The sequence below is a fragment of the Protomyctophum bolini genome, assembly GCF_963924005.1.
Source record: "Protomyctophum bolini genome assembly, chromosome: 15".
NCBI lineage: Eukaryota > Metazoa > Chordata > Actinopteri > Myctophiformes > Myctophidae > Protomyctophum > Protomyctophum bolini.
In genome coordinates, this window is record NC_137876.1 from 12,628,428 (window position 1) to 12,653,680 (window position 25,253).

At 42.8% G+C, this 25,253-nt stretch overlaps 1 protein-coding gene across 1 annotated transcript in view; it reads right to left on the minus strand.

Moving 5' to 3' along the window:
• The window catches only part of LOC308329721 (ryanodine receptor 3), a gene marked incomplete at its 5' end in the record, with an annotated part of 233,978 nt that overhangs the window by 135,075 nt on the left and 73,650 nt on the right, over positions 1 to 25,253 (minus strand). Inside the window, 13 exons of the mRNA XM_080784219.1 lie at positions 238 to 412; positions 829 to 1,031; positions 1,692 to 1,839; positions 4,487 to 4,646; positions 5,177 to 5,260; positions 7,261 to 7,364; positions 10,660 to 10,764; positions 11,269 to 11,485; positions 19,976 to 20,168; positions 20,878 to 21,119; positions 21,642 to 21,775; positions 23,448 to 23,566; positions 24,716 to 24,811. Coding sequence (XP_080640345.1) covers positions 238 to 412; positions 829 to 1,031; positions 1,692 to 1,839; positions 4,487 to 4,646; positions 5,177 to 5,260; positions 7,261 to 7,364; positions 10,660 to 10,764; positions 11,269 to 11,485; positions 19,976 to 20,168; positions 20,878 to 21,119; positions 21,642 to 21,775; positions 23,448 to 23,566; positions 24,716 to 24,811 — 1,980 coding nt within the window. The remainder of the gene's footprint in view (positions 1 to 237; positions 413 to 828; positions 1,032 to 1,691; positions 1,840 to 4,486; positions 4,647 to 5,176; positions 5,261 to 7,260; positions 7,365 to 10,659; positions 10,765 to 11,268; positions 11,486 to 19,975; positions 20,169 to 20,877; positions 21,120 to 21,641; positions 21,776 to 23,447; positions 23,567 to 24,715; positions 24,812 to 25,253) is intronic.

The window sequence follows — 25,253 nt, forward strand, 5'->3', positions numbered from 1 at the left end:
GCTGCAATATAGAACTACTCTGTTACAAGTAAAAGTCTGACTGCAAGTTTTCTCACAGTTGGTTGATTCTTCATATCCATATGAGTGAAACCGGGATAATTTGTTTATTTTTGGAAAACAGTTCTTATTTGACGCAATATAAAAAAAAAGTATATTTAAAAAAAAAAAAAAAGAAAAAAAAACTCTGGTTTAACTCAAAACAATCTGAGTTAAATGAAAACTCAGGCGTTCCCTCACCGTCCTCGGTCTCAAAGTCGGCGAAGCAGAGTTCGGAGCCCTTGCTGGTGATGAGGATCTCTCCGTTCAGAGTGAAGATCATGGACTTGTCCTCCATGTTGATCATACAGCCCACCACGTCGCCCGTGTGCCAGCACCGCCCGAAGAAACGGCTGCCCATGTTCAGTCGATGGCCCTACGCACGCACGCACGGACGCACGCACGGACACACGCACGCACGCACGCACGCACGCACGCACGCACGGACGCACGCACGCACAGACACACGCACACACAGTCTTGTATGAACAATTGAACATAAAATACAGTAAAATGTATATAGTACAGTTACTACAGTAGCTGATTTATGGTCTCTAGCAGGGGTGACAGACCAAATTGTGTTGTATGGAGCGCCTCCATGGAGCCTTATTTTAGATAATTATGTCCTACGAGACTGCTGTGGTTTAAATGAGCTAATTAATCATAATTACTCATGATTGCACATGAAATTAAATAGATTAATAGCGATATAAACATGTAAAGTTTCTTCCAGTGGGATACTGTACACATTCCACCACATAAAGTCATATGACAAATAGTAGTGACTCTTACCCTGTATCCGTCAAAGACAAACGCCAGCTGGTCCGTGCCCAGTTCCACGTCAGGCTTGCAGCCGGGCCGGGCCCAGCCCACCTTCATGTCTCCCCCCGTCACAGCCTCAAATTCAAAGTACCATTTCCCCGTCGTCACCGCGTAGGTCCTCTCCACCCGGAAGAACCGGATCTTATCGATGCTCAGACGCTCCGCCACGTGACCTAGTGGAGGAGAGGGGTCGACCGCCACGTCAGAGATGAGAATGGAACCAGCAGCTCAGAGAGCGCCTTTTCACTTCCACAAAGATGTAGACTGTAGAGATTGTGTTTCATGTCAACCAGGATGTATAGCAAACAAATAGACAGTTGTGGAATAAGTGCACTCATATTTTTATCTCATGGAGAAGTATAAATGAGTGAATGAATCATCAGAATATATTAGCAAAGTAAAAGTGCTCCTTATGAATGGCCCATTAAAAAAAGAAAAAGAAAAAAAAGTGTTTGTATTTTTTTATTGGCAAACTTTTCAAAAAGCTCCTTGAGTAAACATACTTAGTTAAGAAAATAAAGGTTATCGTTTCTGATTTCCAAAGCTTTGCCGCTCATTATTTTCCACCTCGTACATTTGTTGGCCGGACTTACCGCCTTCCTGGTCAGAGTGCTCAATGTTGTATGAACTTACCGCCTTCATGGTCAGAGTGCTCAATGTTGTATGAACTTACCGCCTTCCTGGTCAGAGGGTTCAATGTTGTATGAACTTACCGCCTTCCTGGTCAGAGTGCTCAATGTTGTATGAACTTACCGCCTTCCTGGTCAGAGGGTTCAATGTTGTATGAACTTACCGCCTTCCTGGTCAGAGGGTTCAATGTTGTATGAACTTACCGCCTTCCTGGTCAGAGGGTTCAATGTTGTATCCGTAGCCAATCAGAGTGCGGATAGCCTCGCGGAGGCTGTCCCTGTTTGACTTTTTGGTTCGCTCATCCAGCAGCGCGTAGGGAACGAGGCGAGGATTCCGCTTGCTCTTCACATCCTGTCAGTGATGGAAAAAGTATTCACATGTTTTACTTAAGTAAACATATCAATACTGCAATGTAGAAATACTCTCTATTACAAGTAAAAGAAAATGTACTTAAAAGTACCAAAAGACTCGACCTGCGACACGCTGTCAGGACTACCAGCGTAGGTGCCTGGACCGCTATAGGCCGGCCCGGGCCTAAAAGGAAAATTCTAACATTTATTATTTAACAGAATTTCATAAAAAATCACACCTGTGTGAACTTAGTGGTGCAACTCCCCTCTCCCCCTGTCTCTCTCTCTCTCTCTCTGTAATTAGCAGGCAACAGTGCAACACTCTCTCTCCGTTTCTGGCACAACAGCGCCACTGTTGCCCCTACTGGTACACTAAACATAGTCACATAGTTTAGGACATTGCTGTTCCTTGGAGTGGTTGCACCACTCAAAAATAGATCTCTCTCTGTCTGTCATGCACTAGGGGATGCATGGCAAAAACAGGGAGTCCACACATGAGTATAAAGATTTTAAATTATATTTATTATTTTAAAGTAATTAAAGAATTTGGCATGTGAGGATATCAGTTATCAGTAATGTCGGCAGTGTATGGATGTTTGGAGAGTGCTGTGTGCGTGTTGTATTAAATGGTGCAAAACATAACTTAGACAAAAGGTTGGTTAATTAGGCCCTTGGGCCAGATGGCAACACAAGCTGATCTTGCTTGCAGGGAGGACAAAGAGAGACTGAGCTGCAGCCAGGAGAGCTCCCTATATACTGCCCTAAACTCCACCCACCTCAGGTGAGCACAATTGGGCTGATGGCCTGCTCCACTCTGCCATCACAGAGGCTGCTGGCTAGCCTACAGTGAGGCAGAGGGGGCAGGGCCGTCACAGTCTCTCTCTCTCTCTCTCTCTCTCTCTCTCTCTCTCTCTCTCTCTGCACACATACAAAACGTATCCACTCCTCCTTCCTCAGAAGGTATCCTGTCATCTTTCTGAATGAATGCAGGTCTGATTCAGACATGCGGCTCCAGGGATGATAACACTGCTCATCATAATGGAGCTGTCACTTCCAATAACGGAACACATTGAATCATCCTTTGCATTGAAGCGATTGTACAAATGTCAAAAAAAAAAGAAAAGGCGAAATGCGAACTGGGTTGGGTTCTGTTCTGTGCAGTACATTTCGTGTGGGATGGGGGGGGGGGGGGGGGCAACAGTAGCAAAAGGAGGGGACAAAATAGCAGAGGAAAACATCGACTGCTTTGTCTTCAGAAAGCACGGAGAGAGAATTGTCTTTAATAGCTAATAATTTGTCTTTTGAGAAAGTACCGTGGGTGTTTTTGGAGCGTGATGCCATTTTTCAGCCGAGTAATGGCATCGTGTTGTCACCGAATGCTGCAGGTGAGGTAAATGTGTTAAGGTCTATGTGCTGCAGGTGACAATTTATCAATATTATATCCATATTGTGACATGCAACTGGATATCGTGTGGGATTTTGGATAACATACAATTGTGTATTTTCCTGATAAATATGCTTTTGAAAAATGTGTGATACAATTATTATCATCACAATATTGATATTTATGTATGTGGACGACAATATCAGAAGATTTGGTTTTGTCCGTCCCATAGTTGAAGTGAGTTTCCTTTAACTATAGGAGGTTCCAAATAGACCCTAACAGGTCTGTAACTCTGAGAGTGTACAAATGGAACCAAATGGACCCTTACGGGTCATCAATATTATATTGATGGACCCTTATGGTTCTATTTGGTTCCATTTGTACACTCAGAGTTATGTGAAAGTTTGAGAACCACGGGTATTGTAATTGTATATTGTATATTTTATCACACCAACATGTTGGTGTGATGGAACCGACTCCGGTTCCTCAGTGTAGGATCCGGTACAGGATCAAAACCCTCTCCACTACCATATAAAGTAGCATTACTTCTGCATACACACACAGTCACACATATGCAGACACGCGTGAACACATGCACACACACACCACCACCCCCCCCCCCCACACACACACACACACACACACACACACACTGCATTTTAATTTCGTTTCACTTCATTATTCAGACTGAAAGCCCTTAGCGACAGCAGTGTCTGGGATGGGATATTTTGAGGCTGCCAAAGCGCCAGCCTCAAAATAGCAGCAAAGCAGATGACATCATTGTCAATGTGGCTAACCCGGTTGCTAACCAAACAAACATGTGGTCAACTAGTGCTACTAGCATGTAAACAAACACGGTACAATATGTCGGAGGATGATGTTTCTAAAACATGTCGCTTCTATAAAGAAACGATTCATCATAGGGTGATTCAATAGCCATATCGATACAGTCGCAAGGTAAACACATTGGGGGCAGTCATGTTTGTTGTATCAGATATTCAACCGTGGTTGCTAGACCTGAATGGCCTGAAACATATTTTTTAATGGCCGACGCTAGCGATTGAAGGACTGGAGCCAGGCTGTGATGTACCTGCTGTATGCCGTAGGTTCAGCCCAGGCTGGACTGGAGCCAGGCTGTGATGTACCTGCTGTATGCCGTAGGTCTGGAGCCAGGCTGTGGTGTACCTGCTGTATGCCGTAGGTCTGGAGCCAGGCTGTGGTGTACCTGCTGTATGCCGTAGAACCAGCCCAGGCTGTGATGTACCTGCTGTATGCCGTAGGTCCAGCCCTGCTTGATGCGGTCCTTGGCCCAGACGTTGTGGGCGTTCTCTGAAAGCTTGTCCACCAGCAGCTCCTGACTGGGGCTCAGTCTGATATCGGACAGGTCCAGAGGGGTGGGCTTATAGCCATTGGACATCATGTAGCTGTTAAAACAGAACAAAATAACAATAATAATAATAAGGGTAATAATAATTATAATAAAAAAACGTTCACATTCTCTCCGTCATCGTGCATTGTGATTTATACTTCATATTCACGCATTGTACGTGCCTTTTAAGGCAGCGACCCCTAAACTGGGGACCCCCCAAAATAATCAATTTGAACTGGGGACCGGGACCCCTCAAAATAATCATATTTGAACTGGGGAGCGGGACCCATCAAAATAATCATATTTGCCTCTTATTAGATTTGACAATTTGGTCAATGTTTGAAAAGTTTTTGATCTTCTTTTCATTACTTTTCTCTTTCCCCCCCCCCCCTTCTTTTTGTAATAGGTATTAAAACTCAAATGTCCTTTAATTGTTACTTTACTGTTATCTGGGGACCCAATCCAAAATCATGTGAGGCCCCGAGTCCCTCCCGACCCACAGGTTGAGAACCAGTGCTCCATATGGAGTGTCTTGAGGCTTTCCGAGGGACTATTACTGCGTCCTTCACTGAAGTGCACACTTACTTTTTAGGGAGTTTGATCTTTTTGAGGTTGTCGTCAACGTTGGGATTGACGTGGACCACGTGACATCCCAATGCCAGCAGCGTCCTGCAGGGGGCGATATCAAAACACGTGTACATGTGGCATTTTCAGTAATGAAATAAAATGCAATACATTAACCTGGCCTATACTTTAGCGTATGACAAATAGCCAAAATAGCATATCGTTGCTGTCGGGACGAAACCTCATAACTCAATTTTTGAGGTTTTTGAGGTCTGTGTGTTGTTTCGAAAATATTGAACCAATGGAAAGTAGTAAAAAAAGCTTTGGAGTCGGACAAAACCTCTTAACTCCATTGGACCCTCAAAATGTTGCTAAAGCAACTAACTAACACATCTCCCCGTCTCATGGAAGTAATTGACAATATATAAAGTTACAACACCAACTTTGATGAGGCTGTATTGCTTTGTTTTACAAAGACATAATTATATCAGTCTTACGTTGTCATTTACTGCCCTAAACAAACATTAAAGTCCATAGACTTGGCTGGCAAAGAAAATCATCATAACTACCCTATTTACGACGTCATTTAGAAAATTAGAGGGGCTCAAAAAGTAGGTTATGCGGTTCATGTCCTCATCGGCTGGACAAAAAGCAAAAGGGACATGAATCCCCCGAAGCAGAACTCAGGGTGCAAAGTGCTTCTGACAAGATGTCTTCACACCTCGTGGGAGGACAAAGTGACAATGAAAAGAAACGTCATGCCACTCACACAGACATGAGCCGCCTCCGAGGAGAGGCTAGCACTGTCTGACACGGATGAAGGTTATCTGTCTCTCCTTCATGACGCAAAGGCACACACGTGCACACGTCCACAGTTCTGTATCGTCTGGAGCACTTGTGCACGTTTCTTTGGGGTGTACGTAACATAACACACTGTGCCATGATGGATGCACAATGTGAACCACAGCAGATGCTGTGCGCGGAGCAGCCCCAGGGGGCGCCAGTCCCACTGCACCCATCTGTAGATGTATCTCAGAAGGACAATGGCAGTCCTTGGTTGAGGTACACCAAGAGTTTACTTCCATTCTAAGTCAGACAGAGAGAGAGTATTCCAAGTCTTAGAAGACAACCCTACTGTAGGCTCTGTCTGTTTGGCAGCAAAAAAATAAAAAGAGGTAAACTAAAATGTAAAGCATGCTTTTCATGACTGTATGGCACTCTGAATAAAAAAGACAACCCGACTAAAGTGGACTTCGAGAGGCAGAGGAACAATGATAAACACAGCAGTGAGCAACGATTTAATCCAGACTCTGCGGCACGCAATCAAGCCCAATTATCCAAACAACCTTAGCCTTAATGTTTTTCACATCCCTCCATCGCCCATTCACCCGCCTCTCTCTCTCTCTCCCTCTCATGAAAGAAATGCAATAAAAATAAAACATACAGCCGTTTCCTGTCTGTCAGACCTATATTTCCTGTTAATTTCCTGCCTCTATACCTCTATACTGTATAATATAATATCCTATTTCCTATAACCCTTCTTAGCTCCAATATAACTAGTTTCTATCCATCTATTCCCCTGAAATGGATGCATTCAATCATGCACTTCCTGTCTCCAGATCCACGTTGCGGTCGCCTGCGGTTGGAGTTAATTTCCGTCCCATCTCCACCCTGTCAATGAACCATGCATTCTATGACTATCACAGCTGTCCCATCTCCACCCTGTCAATGAACCATGCATTCTATGACTATTACAGCTGTCCCATCTCCACCCTGTCAATGAACCATGCATTCTATGACTATCACAGCTGTCCCATCTCCACCCTGTCAATGAACCATGCATTCTATGACTATTACAGCTGTCCCATCTCCACCCTGTCAATGAACCATGCATTCTATGACTATCACAGCTGTCCCATCTCCACCCTGTCAATGAACCATGCATTCTATGACTATTACAGCTGTCCCATCTCCACCCTGTCAATGAACCATGCATTCTATGACTATCACAGCTGTCCCATCTCCACCCTGTCAATGAACCATGAATTCTATGACTATCACAGCTGTCCCCAAAAATGTCGGTCAAAACCAACACTGCAACGTACTTCAGTGTCTCCGTTGACATCTGCAGGTTGTAATTCTTCTCCGTTTCGGGCAGCTTGGAGAAGTCCACCAGGCACGGATGTTGCCGCTTGTTATCGTCTCTTATCTGGGTAGAATGAGAGAGGAGCGTCAGAGGAAGGAGGGAACATTTCATCGTATTTGGGTAGAACAAGAGAGGAAAGTCAGAGGAAGGAGGGAACATTTCATCGTATTTGGGTAGAACAAGAGAGGAAAGTCAGAGGAAGAACGGAACATTTCGGAACTCTTTTCGCTGCATCTAGGGGATGGGACGATAATCGCCATTATTATCGTTTATCGTGGTAAAAAAAAGTTTTAAGCATATTTTGATTATTGCAATAATATTGTCGCAATTATTTTTGGTCGCGATAATCGTGACAGGAACCTTTCATATCGTCCCATCCCTAGCGTTCGTTTTCAGCCCCACATCCACGGTGTGTGCTGTATATGAAGCAAATGTCTTATGATATACAGCAGCATATACATACAGCACACATGTTCCGGTTCTCAACGTCGAGGCCGGACGAGGACGTGTCTGTAACGCTGAGAGTGTACAAACGGAACCAAAGGGACCCGCAGAGGTACTATTTGGTTCCGCATGTACACTCTCTGAGTTAAATTAACACTGCAGATATATCACAGTGTACAGTTGTGTCAAATGGGGATCCGTGTCCAAATGCATATCGAACTGGGAGCCCTTTGGAAATTCAAATAAAACAAAACGTTGAGAATCACTGATACACAGCATTAACGTTCACAGGCAATCTTATTTTTGAACTAACAAGGGCACAGGGATGTGTGGGTCTAAATACAGGGTTGCTACTGGTTGCGGTGATAAGAGACTCTAGTGGATATGTCATGGAGACAGAGGAGAAAAAACCAGGGAGCATGTTTTCTTGGGGGAAACGGAGTGCTTGTGCTTCTGGAATATCAAGTGAGAGACGTAATTCCCCTCTCGACTGCCGAGCTTCACGCCAAATAATCCCTTTGGCCTAGCTCCTCCTCGGGGGAGGGTTGGCAGATGGCAGGTGTACAGTATACGTTTTTTTCTTTCCAAGAAAACATGCAGGGCTGTGTACAGATAATGCAGCTGTTCGTGAGTCCAGCGAACAGCAGACAGCTCTTTTGTGAATAGTACAAGAACGCTGCGGTGAACTGCGTGCGCTGTCTGCCAAATCTCTCTAGTGCTAGCTTACCTTTTTATCTAAATAATAGCATCAGCGGGTTACGACACATCTTATATATGCCCGAATGCTACGTAAATATTTCCCCCCTCAGCACTGCGTTGTCACTCCTCTATGTTGCCGCTACGGCAAGCGCCACGGTAACTGAAACAACAGGCAAACACTGGTGCTTGTTTTATGTTTAGTGGTGCACCGATATCGTGTGCCTGAAATAGTAGATCTACAGCTACTGTACTTGCCCGCAACATGTCTCAGCACGGCACGTTGTGAGCTTGCAGATCTCCTATTTTTCGGCACATAAGTCAGTTGTTCCCAAAGTGTGGTCCGGGGACCCCTAGGGGTCCTTGAGAGAGTTCCAGGCGGTTCCCAGCTAAATGATAGTTTTTATGGGTCTGTAACTCCATTTGTACACTCTCAGAGATAAATTAACATTGATTTTACAATATAAATTGGGGGTCCCACAGATAGAAATGCCATTAAATGGGGGCCCGTAGACTAATGCATGTCAAACTGTGGGTCCTTGAAATTAAACGAGTTGAGAATCACTGCTAGCCGTAAAATTATTCTCTCATGGGGACTCTGGCATATTCAAATCCGCAAGCTAGTGTCAATTTGGAGGTCCTTGACTTGAAAAAGTTTGGGAAACACTGACCTAAGTAAGTAAAAATCAGGCTATGATGCCTGAACCACGAAAGACATGAACAGACTGCAAAAACAATGTGTGTTAGCGCGCAGTTCCAGCCAGCCACAATCTCTCCTCCTACCCCCCCCCCCCCCTTTGCTAACAAGACCTCATTAAAGTGGGATGTTAAAGCCAAAATGTGAGTGCTAAGGGGAGCGCAATGATGCTGTAATGAACGACTGAGTCAAACCATCCTCGCCCCCAGATCAATGACTCCATTACAGAGCTTGGAAACGACACAGGTGCTGTGTATAAAATCTAGAGGGGGCGGTCCGAGAACGTCAGACAGTGGTGGAAATGAACTGGCTATTGCACATTTACTTGAGTATACCGTACTTTTGGGGCGTTGTTGTGACTTTTGCTCCACTACATTTCAAATTATTTTCACTCTTTTGAATACATATACCACCACCGAAGGAGTCTGTTCTTACTCAGATTTGTATTATAGACATAAGAGCTGCGTTGCATATTGTTACAGTATACCGTATTTATCATCCGCATTTATAGGCAGTCGGGGCAAAACGGATCGCTTTGGCATTATGGGCTAACATCTCGCAAGCCGAGAAGGTCATTTGGCATCAATTGAAGGGAAATAACACTCAAATGCTGTTCCTAGCAAAGGGTGGAAATATATACATAATTTCCCTTTCAAATTCCCCCTTCAGGATAGAGAGAAAAACAAAATGTAAAGTGACATTCTGGAATTGCCAAAACTCCTCGTTCTGCCCTTGTGTGGAACAATTGTTGTACTTCATGGTTGATAAACACATAAAACACGCTGCCTAAAGCTTAATTGATTCTCCATAGCACCACAGAGTTGCTTGTCGAAAAGAACTGTGTGCCAGGTCAGTTAACTGTGTGCCAGGTCAGTTCTATTAAAGAACTGTGTGCCAGGTCAGTTCTATTCTAAAGAACTGTGTGCCAGGTCAGTTCTATTCTAAAGAACTGTGTGCCAGGTCAGTTCTATTAAAGAACTGTGTGCCAGGTCAGTTCTATTAAAGAACTGTGTGCCAGGTCAGTTCTATTAAAGAACTGAACTGTGTGCCAGGTCAGTTCTATTAAAGAACTGTGTGCCAGGTCAGTTCTATTAAAGAACGGTGTGCCAGGTCAGTTCTATTAAAGAACTGTGTGCCAGGTCAGTTCTATTCGACAAGCAACGCCGTCGTTCCACAGAGTATAAATTAGGCGTACGACTAACGAGGTAGGATGGAACATCTGGAATGGAACAGAATGAAAAGCAGAGGACATGGAATAAAATGAGAGGATTTGTTTTGTTCACTTACCCTCTTTTTGGGTTGAACCGCAAATTATAAAAGAGAAAGCAAGATGATGTACAGGCTTTTTTCTTTATGGTCAAAAACATTCTAGTCACTAATGCATTATACGCAGTTTTCTAACCATACGACAATGTGTCACTCAAAGACGTGTAAGATAATGTGTGTCCTTTTATACGTGGATCCAGTGTGATATTGTGAATATGAGAGCTGCAGATCAGATGCTGCTGGAATGTTCCTCACCTTGCCGTAGGACCAGCCCAGCTCGATCTTGTTCATGCCCCACAACTCATGGATGTTCTCCGCCAACTTGTCCCGCACCTTCTCCAGGTGTGGCGGCATGACAACCTAAGGAATCATAATAATAATAACAATAATAATAATACATCTTTTAGTGAATAGTTGAATACCCTACGACAGCGGTGCCCAAAAGGTAGATCACAAAGGCTGTACAGATAGACCACATGACATGCCCCTAAAAATATATACTGTATAGTTAAAATATCAAATATATCGGCCTGTCAGCTCAAACCCACAATGCAATACTTGAGGCCAGTAGCCAGTAGCATTATAAAGTCACCTATAGCAAGCAATTCCATTTCCTTTCCCATTCCCAAGTGTGCCGCTAGGTAAATTTTTAAAAACCTTTCGACAATGGGATAATATATAATATTTGATAGGTAGATCTTGTTGAGCTGGTCATTTTTAAAGTAGCTTGCAAGTCAAAAAAAAGGTGTGGGCACCGGCCTGCCTTACGATGTATCATTCGAGGTGAAGAACAGATCCTTCTCATTCTTTTTTTGGAGAGAGCAGACTCACAGCAATAACCCATCTTTATCTCCCCTCTATTACCTGGCTGGTTTCCACAGGTGTGGGGATGAAGGAGGCCTGGGACATGAAGTGGGTGGTGCCCAGCAGGTCTCGGACCCCCTCCACGTCTCTCTTGTACTCCTTCACCGGCTCCACCTTCATCTTCTCCTTGGGCAGCAGAGCCTCGTAACACGGGGCGTAGCTCAACGGCGGCAGGAACTTGAAGTCACCGTGGCGACCGCCCAACAAGAAGCGCACCCTAAAAAAGTATGGATTTGTTACCGTGTGTGGGTACTTAAAGGAATGGGTCACCCTCAAAATGACTCCGCCCACCCCCCATATCGATCGCTCACCCTTGAATTGATGGAGAATGTTTTGTTTTTGTTGCATTCCTTCATGGCGAATGAACAATCCAAAAACAAAGAAAATAAGGTTGGAATGAAAAATAGCAATGGCATAACTATGTCAAAATGCATTTATAAGCTTCCACACAACGGCCACAGTATAATCCAAGTTTTTGTTCCAACATTTACTTCCAAATAAAATAAAATTCTCTCCTCAAGTGAACAGTCGGTCTGTTCCTCTGGACTTCCAAAACACTGCAATGTCTCTCAAATGTTACTATTTAAAACATTTCCAGGATGAACAGCAGTCTCCAGGACGAGTGTGTGTGTGTGTGTGTGTGTGTGTGTGTGTGTGTGTGTGTGTGTGTGTGTGTGTGTGTGTGCGTGTGCGTGTGAACTCAGCTGGCATTGAAGCGCACACGCTTGACCAGGCACGTTCCTCACGCATGCATGGAACTGTTTACACCTGCAGAACGTTTGAGGGAAAATGCAGTGTTTTATGCACAGGTGTGACGACGCTGTACATAATCTGACAGTACATAATCCATGTTTATACTTCCATGTGTGGAAGTATAAACAGATTCTTGATCTAGTTTTGCTGTTATTAATCTTAGACTTAGTATTTCATAAAAAAAATTGGGGAATCTAAATAATTCACCATAAAGGAACGCAACAAAAAAACAAAATCCTCCATGAATTTGAGACTACTTGAGAAAGTATGCATTTATATATTTAAAGCAGGGGTCCTTGGGGGGGGTTCCAGGGGGTGATTGTGATGCTGTTAATACAGCATCACAATCATTTTAAACACTTTGTCTAATTATACCTTGGCTATTCAATAATCTATTCGTACCACCCTCATGTACAAGCTGCATGCTTGTACATCTGCTATTTTTGAGGGTCAAAAATAGCAGATGTACAAGCATGCAGCTTGTACATCTGCTATTTTTGAGGGGCCTATATATACAGCTTTCTTTTTCTTCTTTTTTTAAAATATAATTTTAACACAAATCATCTATTCTGGGGGTCCCTGGCACAACATATTTCAGATGAGGGCGGGGGCAAAATACATGATTGGCTGCTTGACGACGTGAAAAAAACCTGTAAAGCTGTAAATGTCAGAGGTTTAGTGGCTGGGATAACGACAGTGGCTCTGACCCTGTGTGACACGCCGGGGCTCTGAAAAGCACGTTCTGGACCACTGTGTTGACGTCAGCCCCCCCGTAACCCCCCCCCCCCGTCCAGTCCCGAGGGCCAGACTGAAATAGCCACTGACTGAAGTAGTATACCGTAGTGATGACGCAGATGCTGCTCTGCCATTCTGGGCAGCCCAGCCAGCCACCATCAATTATGGAGCGCTGAGGCGGAGTGTGTTATCTATAATGTACAGTGGTGGAAAGAGTAAATGTTTTACTGCAGTAAAAGTATCAATACTGCAATGTAGAACTACTCCGTTGCAAGTAAAAGTCAGGAATTCTCAAATCCATTGGAATCATTTGAACACCTACTGCAAACATTAGATCGGTTTAGTCTATACTCAGGCTATACATTAAACAAGTCTAAAACTCAAATTCTCATGCTCAATTGTAGGCCGAATCAAAAACTAAAGGAAATAAATATAAATTGGGAGGCAAAATCAATTAGGTACTTAGGCATAAATATAACCAAAGACCTATCCAAACTATATGCAAGTAACTACCAAGAAATTGATGATAACATAAAAAAAGATATAGAGAGATGGGCCACATATCCAATGGGGTTTAGTGATAGGATACAAGCGATTAAAATGAATGTCCTGCCACGCCTGTTATATTTATTCCAGTCATTACCTATCCCTATACCACCGGCCCAATTCACGAAATGGGATAAACTTATATCAAGGTTTATATGGGATGGAAAAAGACCTAGAATAAGATATAGTACTCTACAATTACCAAAGAATAAAGGGGGAATGGCACTTCCAAACTTAAAGGAGTACTTCCATGCAGCACAACTGGGGCCACTCCTTAACTGGTGCAGTCTACCGTATATAGCTAAGTGGAAGGACATCGAGGTAAAAGGGTTTACAATCCCGATTCATACAAATATAGGAGAACGAGGGATCCAAACGAGCGTGAAGAGTGAATTAGACTTGGACCCAATAACATCTTTTACTTTAACTACGTGGTACTCAATAGTGAAACAATTGAAGGTTGGAAAGGAATTGGGTATGTTAAAATGGATCTCATATGATAAGAAGTTTGAACCAGGAAGGTCCGATTCAAGGTTTAAGCAATGGAGGGATTTGGGTGTGACAGCCATATGCCTATTAACTAAAAATGGAGAAATGAAAAGCTTCGAAGAAATAAAAAATGCATACGATCTGACTAATCAGGACTTCTTCCGATATTTACAGATGAGAGACTATTATAACAGAAACATTAAAAGACCGGCGGAAGAAATACACCCCATAATACGAATCATTGAACGGGCGTATGGTAGAGTCACACCCAAAGCCATATCTGTGTTGTACTCGTGTTTGATGGACTCCAAAAAGTTTTCCACAATATATGTAAAAAATAAATGGGAAAAGGAGTTGGGTGAGGACATTCCAGAAAAGATGTGGGACGATATGTGGGAAAAACACCAGACAACAACCCAATCAAAGGAGTGGAGGGAATTTGTATGGAAAAACCAAATACGGTATTTTATAACACCCCAAATTAAGAGCAAACAGCTTAAGAGCCAACAGCCATGTTGGAGAGAGTGTAACCACATGAACCCTGACCATACACATGTTTTCTGGAATTGTGCAAAGATACAACCTTTCTGGTTGATAATCCACACAGCTATTTGTGAGGTAATAGGATACGACATCCCCTGTTCTTGCCTTGTAATGTACTTGGGTCTTATTGAGGAATCTATCCATCCGAGAGACCAATATCTGGTCAAAATCCTTCTAGCTGCCGGGAAAAAAGCAATCACAAAAAATTGGCTCAAGACTGACATACCAGGCTATAATCAATGGCGAGCAATCGTGGACAATATAGAAGACATGGAAAAGTTGACATTCAAGATAAGGATAAGAGTAGACCTCTATGAAAAAAGATGGGAAAAATGGTCGTTATATAAATGGACAAGAGGTGAAACATAATAGGATGATGGAAAAGAAGAGTTAAAAATATTCCCAAAGTAAGGTTCTAATTGTATTTAATTGTATTTAATTTATTTTGTAAACTTAATTTATGCAATCTGTTTGTTTTGTTTTTTATTTTATGTCTCTATTTTATTTGTTTTTAATTTCTATGTCCATGTGGAAGTTTGTCTTTGTACTATGTTGTTGTTGTTATTTCTGTTTGTTTGATCATAATGTCTGTAAAAACCCGAAATAAAAACAAAGTTAAAAAAAAAAAAGTCAGGAATTCTACTTGAGTAAAAGTACAAAAGTATTGGACATCTTGTCATCATCATCTATGCAGAATGTCCCATTTCAAGTTTTCAAATTATTTTTAAAATAGCAGATCTACAAGCTCACGATGCGTCGCGATCGGCTATTTTCAAATGGCCATAGGGCTGAAGTGTTCAATGTATGGTTTGTAATAATAATCCAAAAAAACTACTAGTAACTAAAGATTTCAAATAAATGTAGTGGATTTGCCTCTGAAATGTAGCGGAGTAGACGCAAGAGCAAGAGTTCACTACTGCCCACTGGGTCATATCTATTTACAGTACACAGCTCCCATGCATGTGCACTCTGACATAACCCTCCCTGTGGCGGATGAAAACGCTGCATGGCCAGCATTCAGAGCTCTGCTCCATGTGAAATATATACAGTCGCTTGGCAGACGATGATGTGATGATTGTGACTTCAAAGCTGCCCCCCCCCCCCCCCCCTGAATGTCACGTCTCACGCATGATGAGAAGCAAATCACTCTGCTGCTACAGTACAGCTGTGCCAAGTCTGAGAGATCTACCAACAAACAGGCTCAGTTAAACCCATTACAGCCGGGAAAGCATCCGTGTCATTTTAGATTAGAACCAATAACCACTTTAAGCATCATGTTACACTGTAACAAAATAGTTTTAGATGGGGGTCCACAGCCAAAACCATATCATTTTGGGTGTCCTTGGCTTGAAAAAAATTGAGGACCACTGATATAGCGTCGCAGTCCCGCCCCCTTTTTTCCCCAGAAAGTATTTATTTAAAGACCTTTAAGCCTCGGACAAAGCCAACCTCACAACATCCTTACAAATCATGGCAATAAACACATGTTTTTGGGCCGAACAAATAATTAGAAAGAAGAGAAAAAGGGCAGGGTACAACACTTTTTTTTTGAGCTTTTCTTCTTTCTAATTACCGGTATTTGCAAATTCCGTTTGATAGAAGAAGGCGCTCCTGAGTCCTGAGTTGGATCTGCCTAGACGCACAATGTTGCAGAACATTCACAGCTCAGAGGTCTCCTTCTGTCTTAATTCTCCATACATCTCTGTGATTGTAATTTTCCTATAATCAGTGTATAGTGAGTGTTAATTCCTTGTGTCCATCGTGTTTATATAATTGTCTAGTCAAAGAAGTTATTTGATTTGTTCCATGCATTGTGCATGATTCCATTTGCTTGTTCAGTTTCATCAATCCAAATATTTAATGGAATACAATAATATAAAATTCCCCATAATCTTACTTATGTCAACCAAATGTGGTTTTATTGAAAGGCAATTAAAGGCTAGATTGTAAGGATGCAACGGTTGTCATTTCCAATGTAATTTGCCTGTTTAATTCATCCGAACTTCGCTTTTTGCTTGATACCGACAATACAATCACGATCTATATACCAGCTGGAACTTCATAGATTACACAAAATGTTTATGCATCCATATGGTTCTGTGCGCGGTGGAAAAAGAAAATAAATTAAAAAAGCACAAAGTCCCTGCTTTATTGTGAGTATGACTGTGTTAGTCGCAGAGTGGATGATAGATAGAGGAGCAAATGGACACAAAACAACCCTCTGTATAAATTATAATCTAAGGCAGCAATTCCATGGGCCATAGTGAGCAAGATATCACCGGGCATAATGTGTAATGGATAATGGCCAAACCACACCTAGGTAGCGGAGGTGTTTTAGGGATTTATGCCGTGGCACAAAATAGCACATTTTACGGGGGAACGCTTCTTACACAATGCAAAATCCCCAAATTACGGATTTAGTGCACATGACTCAAGATAGGGCCCTTAGTCTAAAACTACACAAAAACTAAAACATTTCAGAGGATTAAAATAATTATGACTAAAACTAAATTTGCCTAGTTTGACGTAGTATGGGCAGCTCTACCAGGGTAAAAGCTGAGCTTGTAGATTCACATTTTACGCCGGCACGTAACAAGGTATAAATGAGGCTTAAAGCATTTTGACCTGAGATCAGTTTCTGAAAATGTCTTCTACATCCTGACAGTTTTCTGAAAAAGCTACAGTATGTTTCTATGTCAGTCGTTCTTTGATTTTTCTAAAATAGCAGACCTACAAGCTCGTAGCGCGCCACTCGGTGGCGCGCTATGAGCTTGTAGATCTGCTATTTTTCAATAGCTAACCGCTGGGGGTTCCCGCCCAAAATGGGTTAAAGCAAGGCGTTGCTAAGAAACATCAGAGCAGCATATCAGAACCACAGGGGACCTCGCCATGGTTCCCTCCTCTACTCTGCTACATGTGAAAAGATAACCTTGCTAATGGGGAGAGCCAATGGGCTCAAGGTGAGTTTTAATATTCAGCCTAAAAATAATAATATGCGTTAAATATGCATGAACGGAGAGCGTGGCGGCTATAAAGAGACATTTCAGAATGAAGGGGAAAAGCCAAGCCAAGTGTTCTAGAACCCCCCCAAAAAAGAACCAAAATCGAGAAAAAGTTATTATTACTATCATCCTTTTTAAAATTCTTATCATCGTCTTTATCAAATATAGAGACAGAACTAAGGTTATGCAAGCTAGGGAGAAAAGGTAGGCCTATTTATTTTTCCATGTCTGGAGGGCAGTCACTTTATGAGATAATGTGAGTGCGTGCGTGCGTGCGTGTACATGTGTGTGTGTGTGTGTGTGGGCGGTAACAGTGCAGTGTGATCCAAGTTGGATTAAAGCTACGTTTTCACACAGTGAGAGGCAAACAAACAAACACAGACATTATGCTGGGGAATGCTATACTGTGCATGCACTCTGCTGGACGCACGTACAGTACTGTAGTCTGTAGGTGTAAATATTACTTCCTCATGTGCAATTATTTTCACTATGCAAAATTCACCATACAGCAGTTCTGGAGCCAAATCCAAAGTATACTCTGTAGCATGATGGTGTCGATTGCCGCCAAGAACCGATTTTCAATAGATTCCTTTTGGCAAACAACACCTTCGTGCGTGAGAAGTCAAAGGGTGAAACCTACAATTTGGAATCACTGTCTCTCCCAGCCATAGATTGGCTTCCTGCCTGTGGAACAATTGATATGCAAATAGACTTCAGTTTAAGGCACTGTGGTGAGACACTGGAGAAATGGCTTGCAGAAGATAATGTACAATTATGACTAACCAAGTAGTTATGAATATGCTATATGATTCATAGTACACCACATGCGCTGTGTATAAATTAGGTTTGAGTCCACAAATACTGCACAGTGAATTTTGCATGATGAAAATAATAATTGTAAATTATTGCATGATGCAATAGAATAGAAACTAGATCATATGATGCATGATTATGGGTTCCGTGACCAACATGACATATTATCAATGTGGGGGTCCTTCATGTAGTCTGGCTGCCACACAGAGCAGTATAAACGGTAACAACTTATATATATTTTTTTATTTTCAATCTTGGATGATAGAATCATGGTAAGCTTGCTGGAGCCTGAAATCCCAATTTTGCAGACTGTCAATCACAGTATATCTGCCATCGTCAACAGCCAGTGGTGGAGAAAGTACTCAATTTTTTTTACTTAAGTAAAAGTATCAATACTGCAATGTAGAACTACTCCGTTACAAGTAAAAATGCAGAATTCAAGAGTACTTAGTGTACTTAAAGTACCAACAATAAAAATACTCATTATGCAGAATGCCTCGTTTTGAGTTTATAAATGTATAAACTCACAATGCATTGCATCGCGACGCATTGTGAGTAAGTAAAGGAAAAGTAAATTACATCAAAATTGTACTTAAAGGGCCACTTCACCCCTTTTGCAACCAGAGCAAATTTTAATGATGTTTAGGACACAAGAAACACCTTCCTGGTGTAATATGATTTTTTAGATACTGTATTTTAGTCATGAAGCCATGTTTATGACCAAAAGCCTGTCATGAAAATGTGGTCTCACGTCCTTCCTGGACAACAAAGCCACACCTCCATGCATGCGCCCCCTCTCCACAAGGAGGGGAAGTGCACTAAAGCATTATGGGCATTGTAGGAATTCAGCAAACCAGTCAAACCCTAAGTCAAACACACTTCATTTTTGTGGCCATAGGGTGTGAATTTCAAATTGTGCTACTACAAATACTATTTACATTGGGTGACTGCAGTTTCTTCCAGCGGTGAAATGTGCCTTTAAGTACAGTACTTAATTAAATCTACCTAATTAATTCCCACCGCTGTTGAGGAGCGAGTAGGGCAACATGCCGAGGGGGGCAACAAAATGTGGCAAAAAGAGCCAAGTTCATAATAACAATCTTCTCCACGGCTCCGCCGCGTAATAAGGAGCAGCCATGTGTGCGTCCTCGGTCCTGGCAAATGGCAAAATAGTCGATCTGTCGGGAGGGGGGTTGGGGGGGGGGGCAGCGCAAATAGGGGCAACCAAATGGTCAGCTATACGTCACTGAATGCATGCACAGTCTGGAGGCCATGACACACCCTTGCATTTGGCTGAGCTTTTTTAATGTTTCTCTCTCAAGCTTTTATTGACTTTGATCTGAGTTTGATGTTGTTTGATGTTTATAGCTTTTCTTATACTTTGACTTTGCTTAGATTATAATGTTGTTTGATGTGTTTTAGCTTTTCTTGTGCTTTATTTGTTTTGTAAAGCACTGCATTCCTGGGCATTCCACCATGAACGGTGGCGGTGCTCTATAAATACAATAAATAAGAGTTTGTTACACTGGATTAATCATCGCACTGCCTGCTGTACCTGCAGCCACTGTTTACCATATAAATATATTATTCTTTTCATTTTCTACAAAATAAAATGATTTAAAAAATGAAAAAAATGAAAAAAAAACTATGATTTTGATGAATTGACCACCAAAAAATATGATGTTTGGATAAATTGAATACATAAGACCACAATGGATGGAAACAAGTCCCCCCGTGTCATCCTTTTAGCCTTAATGTCTTTACTGTACCACGTGCTGTTTACATCTCTATGCATTCAATAAAAATGAAAGGACAACAGCGCTCACTTGACGCCGGCGGAGAAGCTGACGGTGGGGAAGAAGAGCCCGTCGGTGTTGAAGTTCTCGAACATGCCCTGGACGGGCTGGCCGTTGATCCTGAAGGAGATGCTGGGCGCGCCCAGGTCCAGGCAGCACGACACCACGTCCTCCGACGTCAGGATGTGCTGCTTCAAGGAGGCCACGGCGCGCGGGATACGACCTGCCCACCCCGCCCACGCACACAGACACACACACACAGACACAGACACACACACAGACACAGACACACACACACACACACAGACACACGCACGCACACACGGTAGCACACAAAATGTATAGGACCACGTTAGCAGATAAGATGCCGGGGCCTGTGGGAGATCGCGTACGCAACATTTATTTTGTTACCCGCACACATGCGGGTGCAGTACTTAGTTTAGACAGTTTTTGGTTTAGACCCACGGGGCAGCACACCTAAACCTAACCTTAACCCATGTCTAACCAATGACTAGTCTAAACTAAGTATGCACCCCCACACATGCACGCACACAATAGTGGTAACTATAATAATAATAATAATAATAATAATAATAATAATAAGTACTACTGGAGTATTTAGAATTTTCTGTACTTTTACTTGTACTTCACTAAATGTCAGAGACAAGTACATTACTCTACTACTATTATGATCAACCCATTTTGGGCGGGAACCCCTTTTGGTGTTTTAAACATTATGTTATAATTTAGCTATTTAAAAATAGCAGATCTACAAGCTCACGCTATGAACTTGTAGGTCTGCTATTTTTGAAAAATCGTTAAAATGTGCCTGAAATCTTTCAGAAAATTGTCATGATTTAGAAAACATTGTTTTTTAATTTCGAAGTCAGGCCTGAATGGGTAAGGTCAGCTGAGCACGCACGCACACTGACCTGACCAGAGGTGTAGTCCGTCAAAGCCATAGGAGTAGAGGTCGTCTCCGACCCCGTTGCCCCCCCAGCCCTCTCCTCCTCCCGGGTACGGGGCGTAGCCTTTGGTGTTGGCCCAGCCCACGCGCAGGTGCGACGGCTCGCTCGTCACAAAGTGGTCCACCTGGTCGATCACCATCTCGTAGTACCACTTCTTGTACTGAGCCGAGCCCTCCCTCACCCCCAGGAAGATGTTGGGTCGAATGCTGCATGCCCAACGGAAGATCACAACCGTGAGGATGTGTGCGTCACCTCCAAATGTTTAACGACAGTTCAGGAAACAAATATAACATCTAAAATAAGGATTCATCCATGCACAATCAGACAACATGGAATGAATCTTATATGAGTGCAAAAAACTAAAACAATGAATGAATGAATTAATGAATGATGTAAGTAGGATACCATGTAAACATCTGTCTAAAGAACATTATATCCAACCCAAACTAACCGGTTTCTGAAAACCTTCAAATTCTTATAAAAAAATAAAAAATAAAATAATTATGTGTAGCAACAACTAATGAGACACAGAGCTATCTCCCGGATTGAAAGTTATAACAACGTATAGGTTACAACAGGTCTAAACGGGCTAAAATTATTAACATTAAGTGGTCAAGAAAAATCTAATCTAAATAACAAACGTGAACAAGTAACCCACACATCTTTATAGTTTATAGTTAAAAAAAAAAGAAGAAGGTGCGTGACAAAAGTGATCCTTTTGTGATTACCTTTGTACATCGTTGACCAATCGGGTCTGGAGGAGCAGGTCACGCCTGGGCAGCAGGTGATCGCAGATGAGGTTCTGATTGGTTCGCACGGCCACCCCGTTACACACGCACAGCGAGCACAGGACATCCAGGATCTGTAGAGGGTGATTTATACACAATCTGATTCATACAGTAATGGTCTTATTTATTTTTGCTTATTTTTGCATTAAAAAAGTCTTAAAAGTCCTTAAATGATCACTTCACTATCATCTGGGGACACACCCCCCCCCCCCGACCCCAAATCTAAACAAAGCCAATGCCTTTCTGCAGCTTCAATTACCAAATGATACGTTCAGGGTGATGTATGGGTCAGCAGTGGAGAGCATGGCCACTGATCTAATTTCAATGTTAACAAATTGATGCACAACGAGGATACACTCCTCATCTGTGCAACGGGGCCAGCCCTCATCAAAAGATGGATGTTGCTGTGGGCGCAGTGAAGTTAGTTGAAGAGGAGTCGCTGTGACAAAGGCACAGGGGAACCAATATAATAGCAGTCCTTTTGGTATTATAGAGCTGTGTCGTGGTTCCTAATGAACTGGACTGCAGATAAAGGCAACAGAGTCGGTCGATTTGTGCAATATAACTTCATGACAACATCCTGAACACATTCGCCCTGTTATTTACCTGCACTCTGCATCGGCAAAAAAAATTACGATGCTCAGCAAGAGCGTGATTTTTGTTCATGAATGTGTGTTCATTTGTCACTGTCCAACGCACCTGCAACGATGTGAATGTGCGAGATATATATATATATATATATATTTTTTTGCAAAGCCTGTTATTTAAGCAATATTACACAAGAGGGTGTGCGTTATTGGCACTCCAGTGATGCGCAGGATAGAGGCGGAGTCGACCCTCGAGTCACATTGCGATTATACAACATTTACCATCACAATAAACCATATCAAAATGTATTCATATTGCGGGACATTTCTCTCCCAAAATAACAACCTTTCTACGAGTCTTCTCTGCTTGTTTGAAGCATGGGTACAGTAGATAGCTATCTGGTCCGGCTCTAGGGTGGTTTTTTTTAGGGGCGCTAGCCCCTCCTATGTCCAGCTTTGAGGGTTTGAGTAAACACAAACACTAAAGACAAAAGTGTGTAAGCACAAACATTGAAGACAAAAGTGAAGACGCAAATTGTGATTGACCAGAATGAGATGATGTATGATGACGTATGATGATAAGAGCGCCCCTCACTTCACATGGGTGTGATTGTATTCTACTAAACAATGGGGGTCTGGGGATCCTTGAAAGGGTTCCCGGGGGTCTCCGACTAAATGATCAATAGTTAGGAACCCTTACGCTAACTCTGGGAGTGTACTCATTTGTACACTCCCAAATGGACCCTTGCAGGTCTGTAACTCTGGGATATATAAATGAACTAAATTGATCCTTGCAGATCTGAAGTGTACAAATGGAACCCAGTGGACCCTTAAAGGTCTGTAACTACTAACTAGTGGAGGGTGAAAATGAAACCAAATGTACCCTTACATGTCTGTAACTAGGGGATTGTACAAATGGAACAAATGGACCCTTACAGGTCTGTAACTAGGGGATTGTACAAATGGAACCAAACGGACAGGCAAAACATTTTGGTTCCATTTGTACACCCCCATAATTATGGGGGGGGGGGGGGGGTCTGTGGCTTAACACAGACCAAACTGGGGGGTCCTTGAAATCAAAAGGGTTGAGAATCAGTGCTCTAGTGAACGTGCAGTACTTCTGGGGTATATCGACATACAGTAAGTGGTTGGCACTCACCTTGTGGTTGCGTCCGTGCTTGTAGAGCAGTGAGATTATGGACTTGATGTGTCCTCTCTGGATGATGTGGAGGGCCTCTGGACTCTCGATTAGGATGCAGTGGAGAACCTCCAGGATGCCTTGTGGGAGAGGTGCATCATCATCAGTTATTAGTCACCAGCCACAGAGGACAGAGTGTGTGTGTGTGTGTGTGTGTGTGTGTGTGTGTGAGTGCGTGAGTGAAAGAATATGGCTGTCGGTCCGTCTGCAGCATAGACTGTAAGCAAACGTCACCCATTGGTTTCTACAGACCAGTAGACGTCACCCATTGGTTTCTACAGACCAGTAGACGTCACCCATTGGTTTCTACAGACCAGTAGACGTCACCCATTGGTTTCTATAGACCAGTAGACGTCACCCATTGGTTCCTACAGACCAGTAGACGTCACCCATTGGTTTCTACAGACCAGTAGACGTCACCCATTGGTTTCTACAGAACAGTGACGTCACCCATTGGTTTCTACAGACCGGTAGTGAAGACACTTCTCCAGCAAATTCAATCCCAATCCGGGGTGCATACGTTGGTTAGACATAGCAACAGTCCTACAGTCATTAGTCCGACAACACCGTCGCTCCCGACATGCGCTGCGGGTAAAAACTAACCTGTGCTAAAAACGAACTCTGGTTACAAATCACCCGTGGCTCCTGACAAGTGCTGCGGGTTAAAACTAACCCATGGCAGGTTAAAAATCACCTGTGGCGTCTGCGTATGGTTAGGGTTTTGGTTAGGGTGTCGAAGTCATGACTGTAGGACTGTTGGTATGTCTAACCAAACCCGAGCAGAAACTGATGCTAATGTTTTTGTTTTTTCAGGCTGCCATATCCATACGGTGGGAAATGCTGTGTGTGACACGGCTTAAAAAACAAAAAAAACATCAGCATCAGTTTCTGCTCGACAGTTACGATATTTATTTATTTCCTTGTATCGCGTATACACATCGTATACATATCGACTGTGAGTTTGTAGGCAATACCCAGCCCCTACTGCTATTGGCTCCAACTGCAGCGAGGGCATTCTTTTGAACGCATAGTGATCAAAAAAAGACTTTTAACTAGCGATTGAAAACATATGTAAACATTTCTGAAAATGTTCATTACGGTATTAAAATTAAAGTTAAATTAAAGTCCGGCCAAAACCTCACCCAGTTGAATGGAGAGTAAAACAAAAAGTGAGAATGATGGAGATAGGAGGTTTGTGACCGACAGACAGCAGTGACATGCACGCATACCTGAGGACGACTCCAGTCTCTCCAGCTTGCTGACCAACCAGTCCAGGTTGTTGGAGAACTGAGTGCAGTTGTTCCTGTTCCCTCGAATCAACGCCGCTACGGGACACATGGCGCAGACTAAGTCAAATATGAACACAAACATTATCATACGCATCGAAGCACTGGACGAAAACTATTACTTGCGCACTCTGTGTGTGTGTGTGTGTGTGTGTGTGTGTGTGTGTGTGTGGTTACACCACCATAGACATACAGTATTTATTTGGGGGTCGTTGACATGAAAAGGTTGACCGATATGGTCTGAAGGAGCCAACACAATGCAATAATGATACAATGTCCCCCAAACCCCCACAATGTACACAATGCAATAATAATATAACGTTACCCAAAAGTGGGCGTCTGAAATGCATGGCCGCTTCGCTGACCTCATTCATATTAATTAAGAAGACGCTCAAGATAGATGGAATGACACAAGCAGAGAACAAACGTAACGCACGGACGTGCACGGACGCACACGTCCTAGCCGAAACCAGCAGGGTCA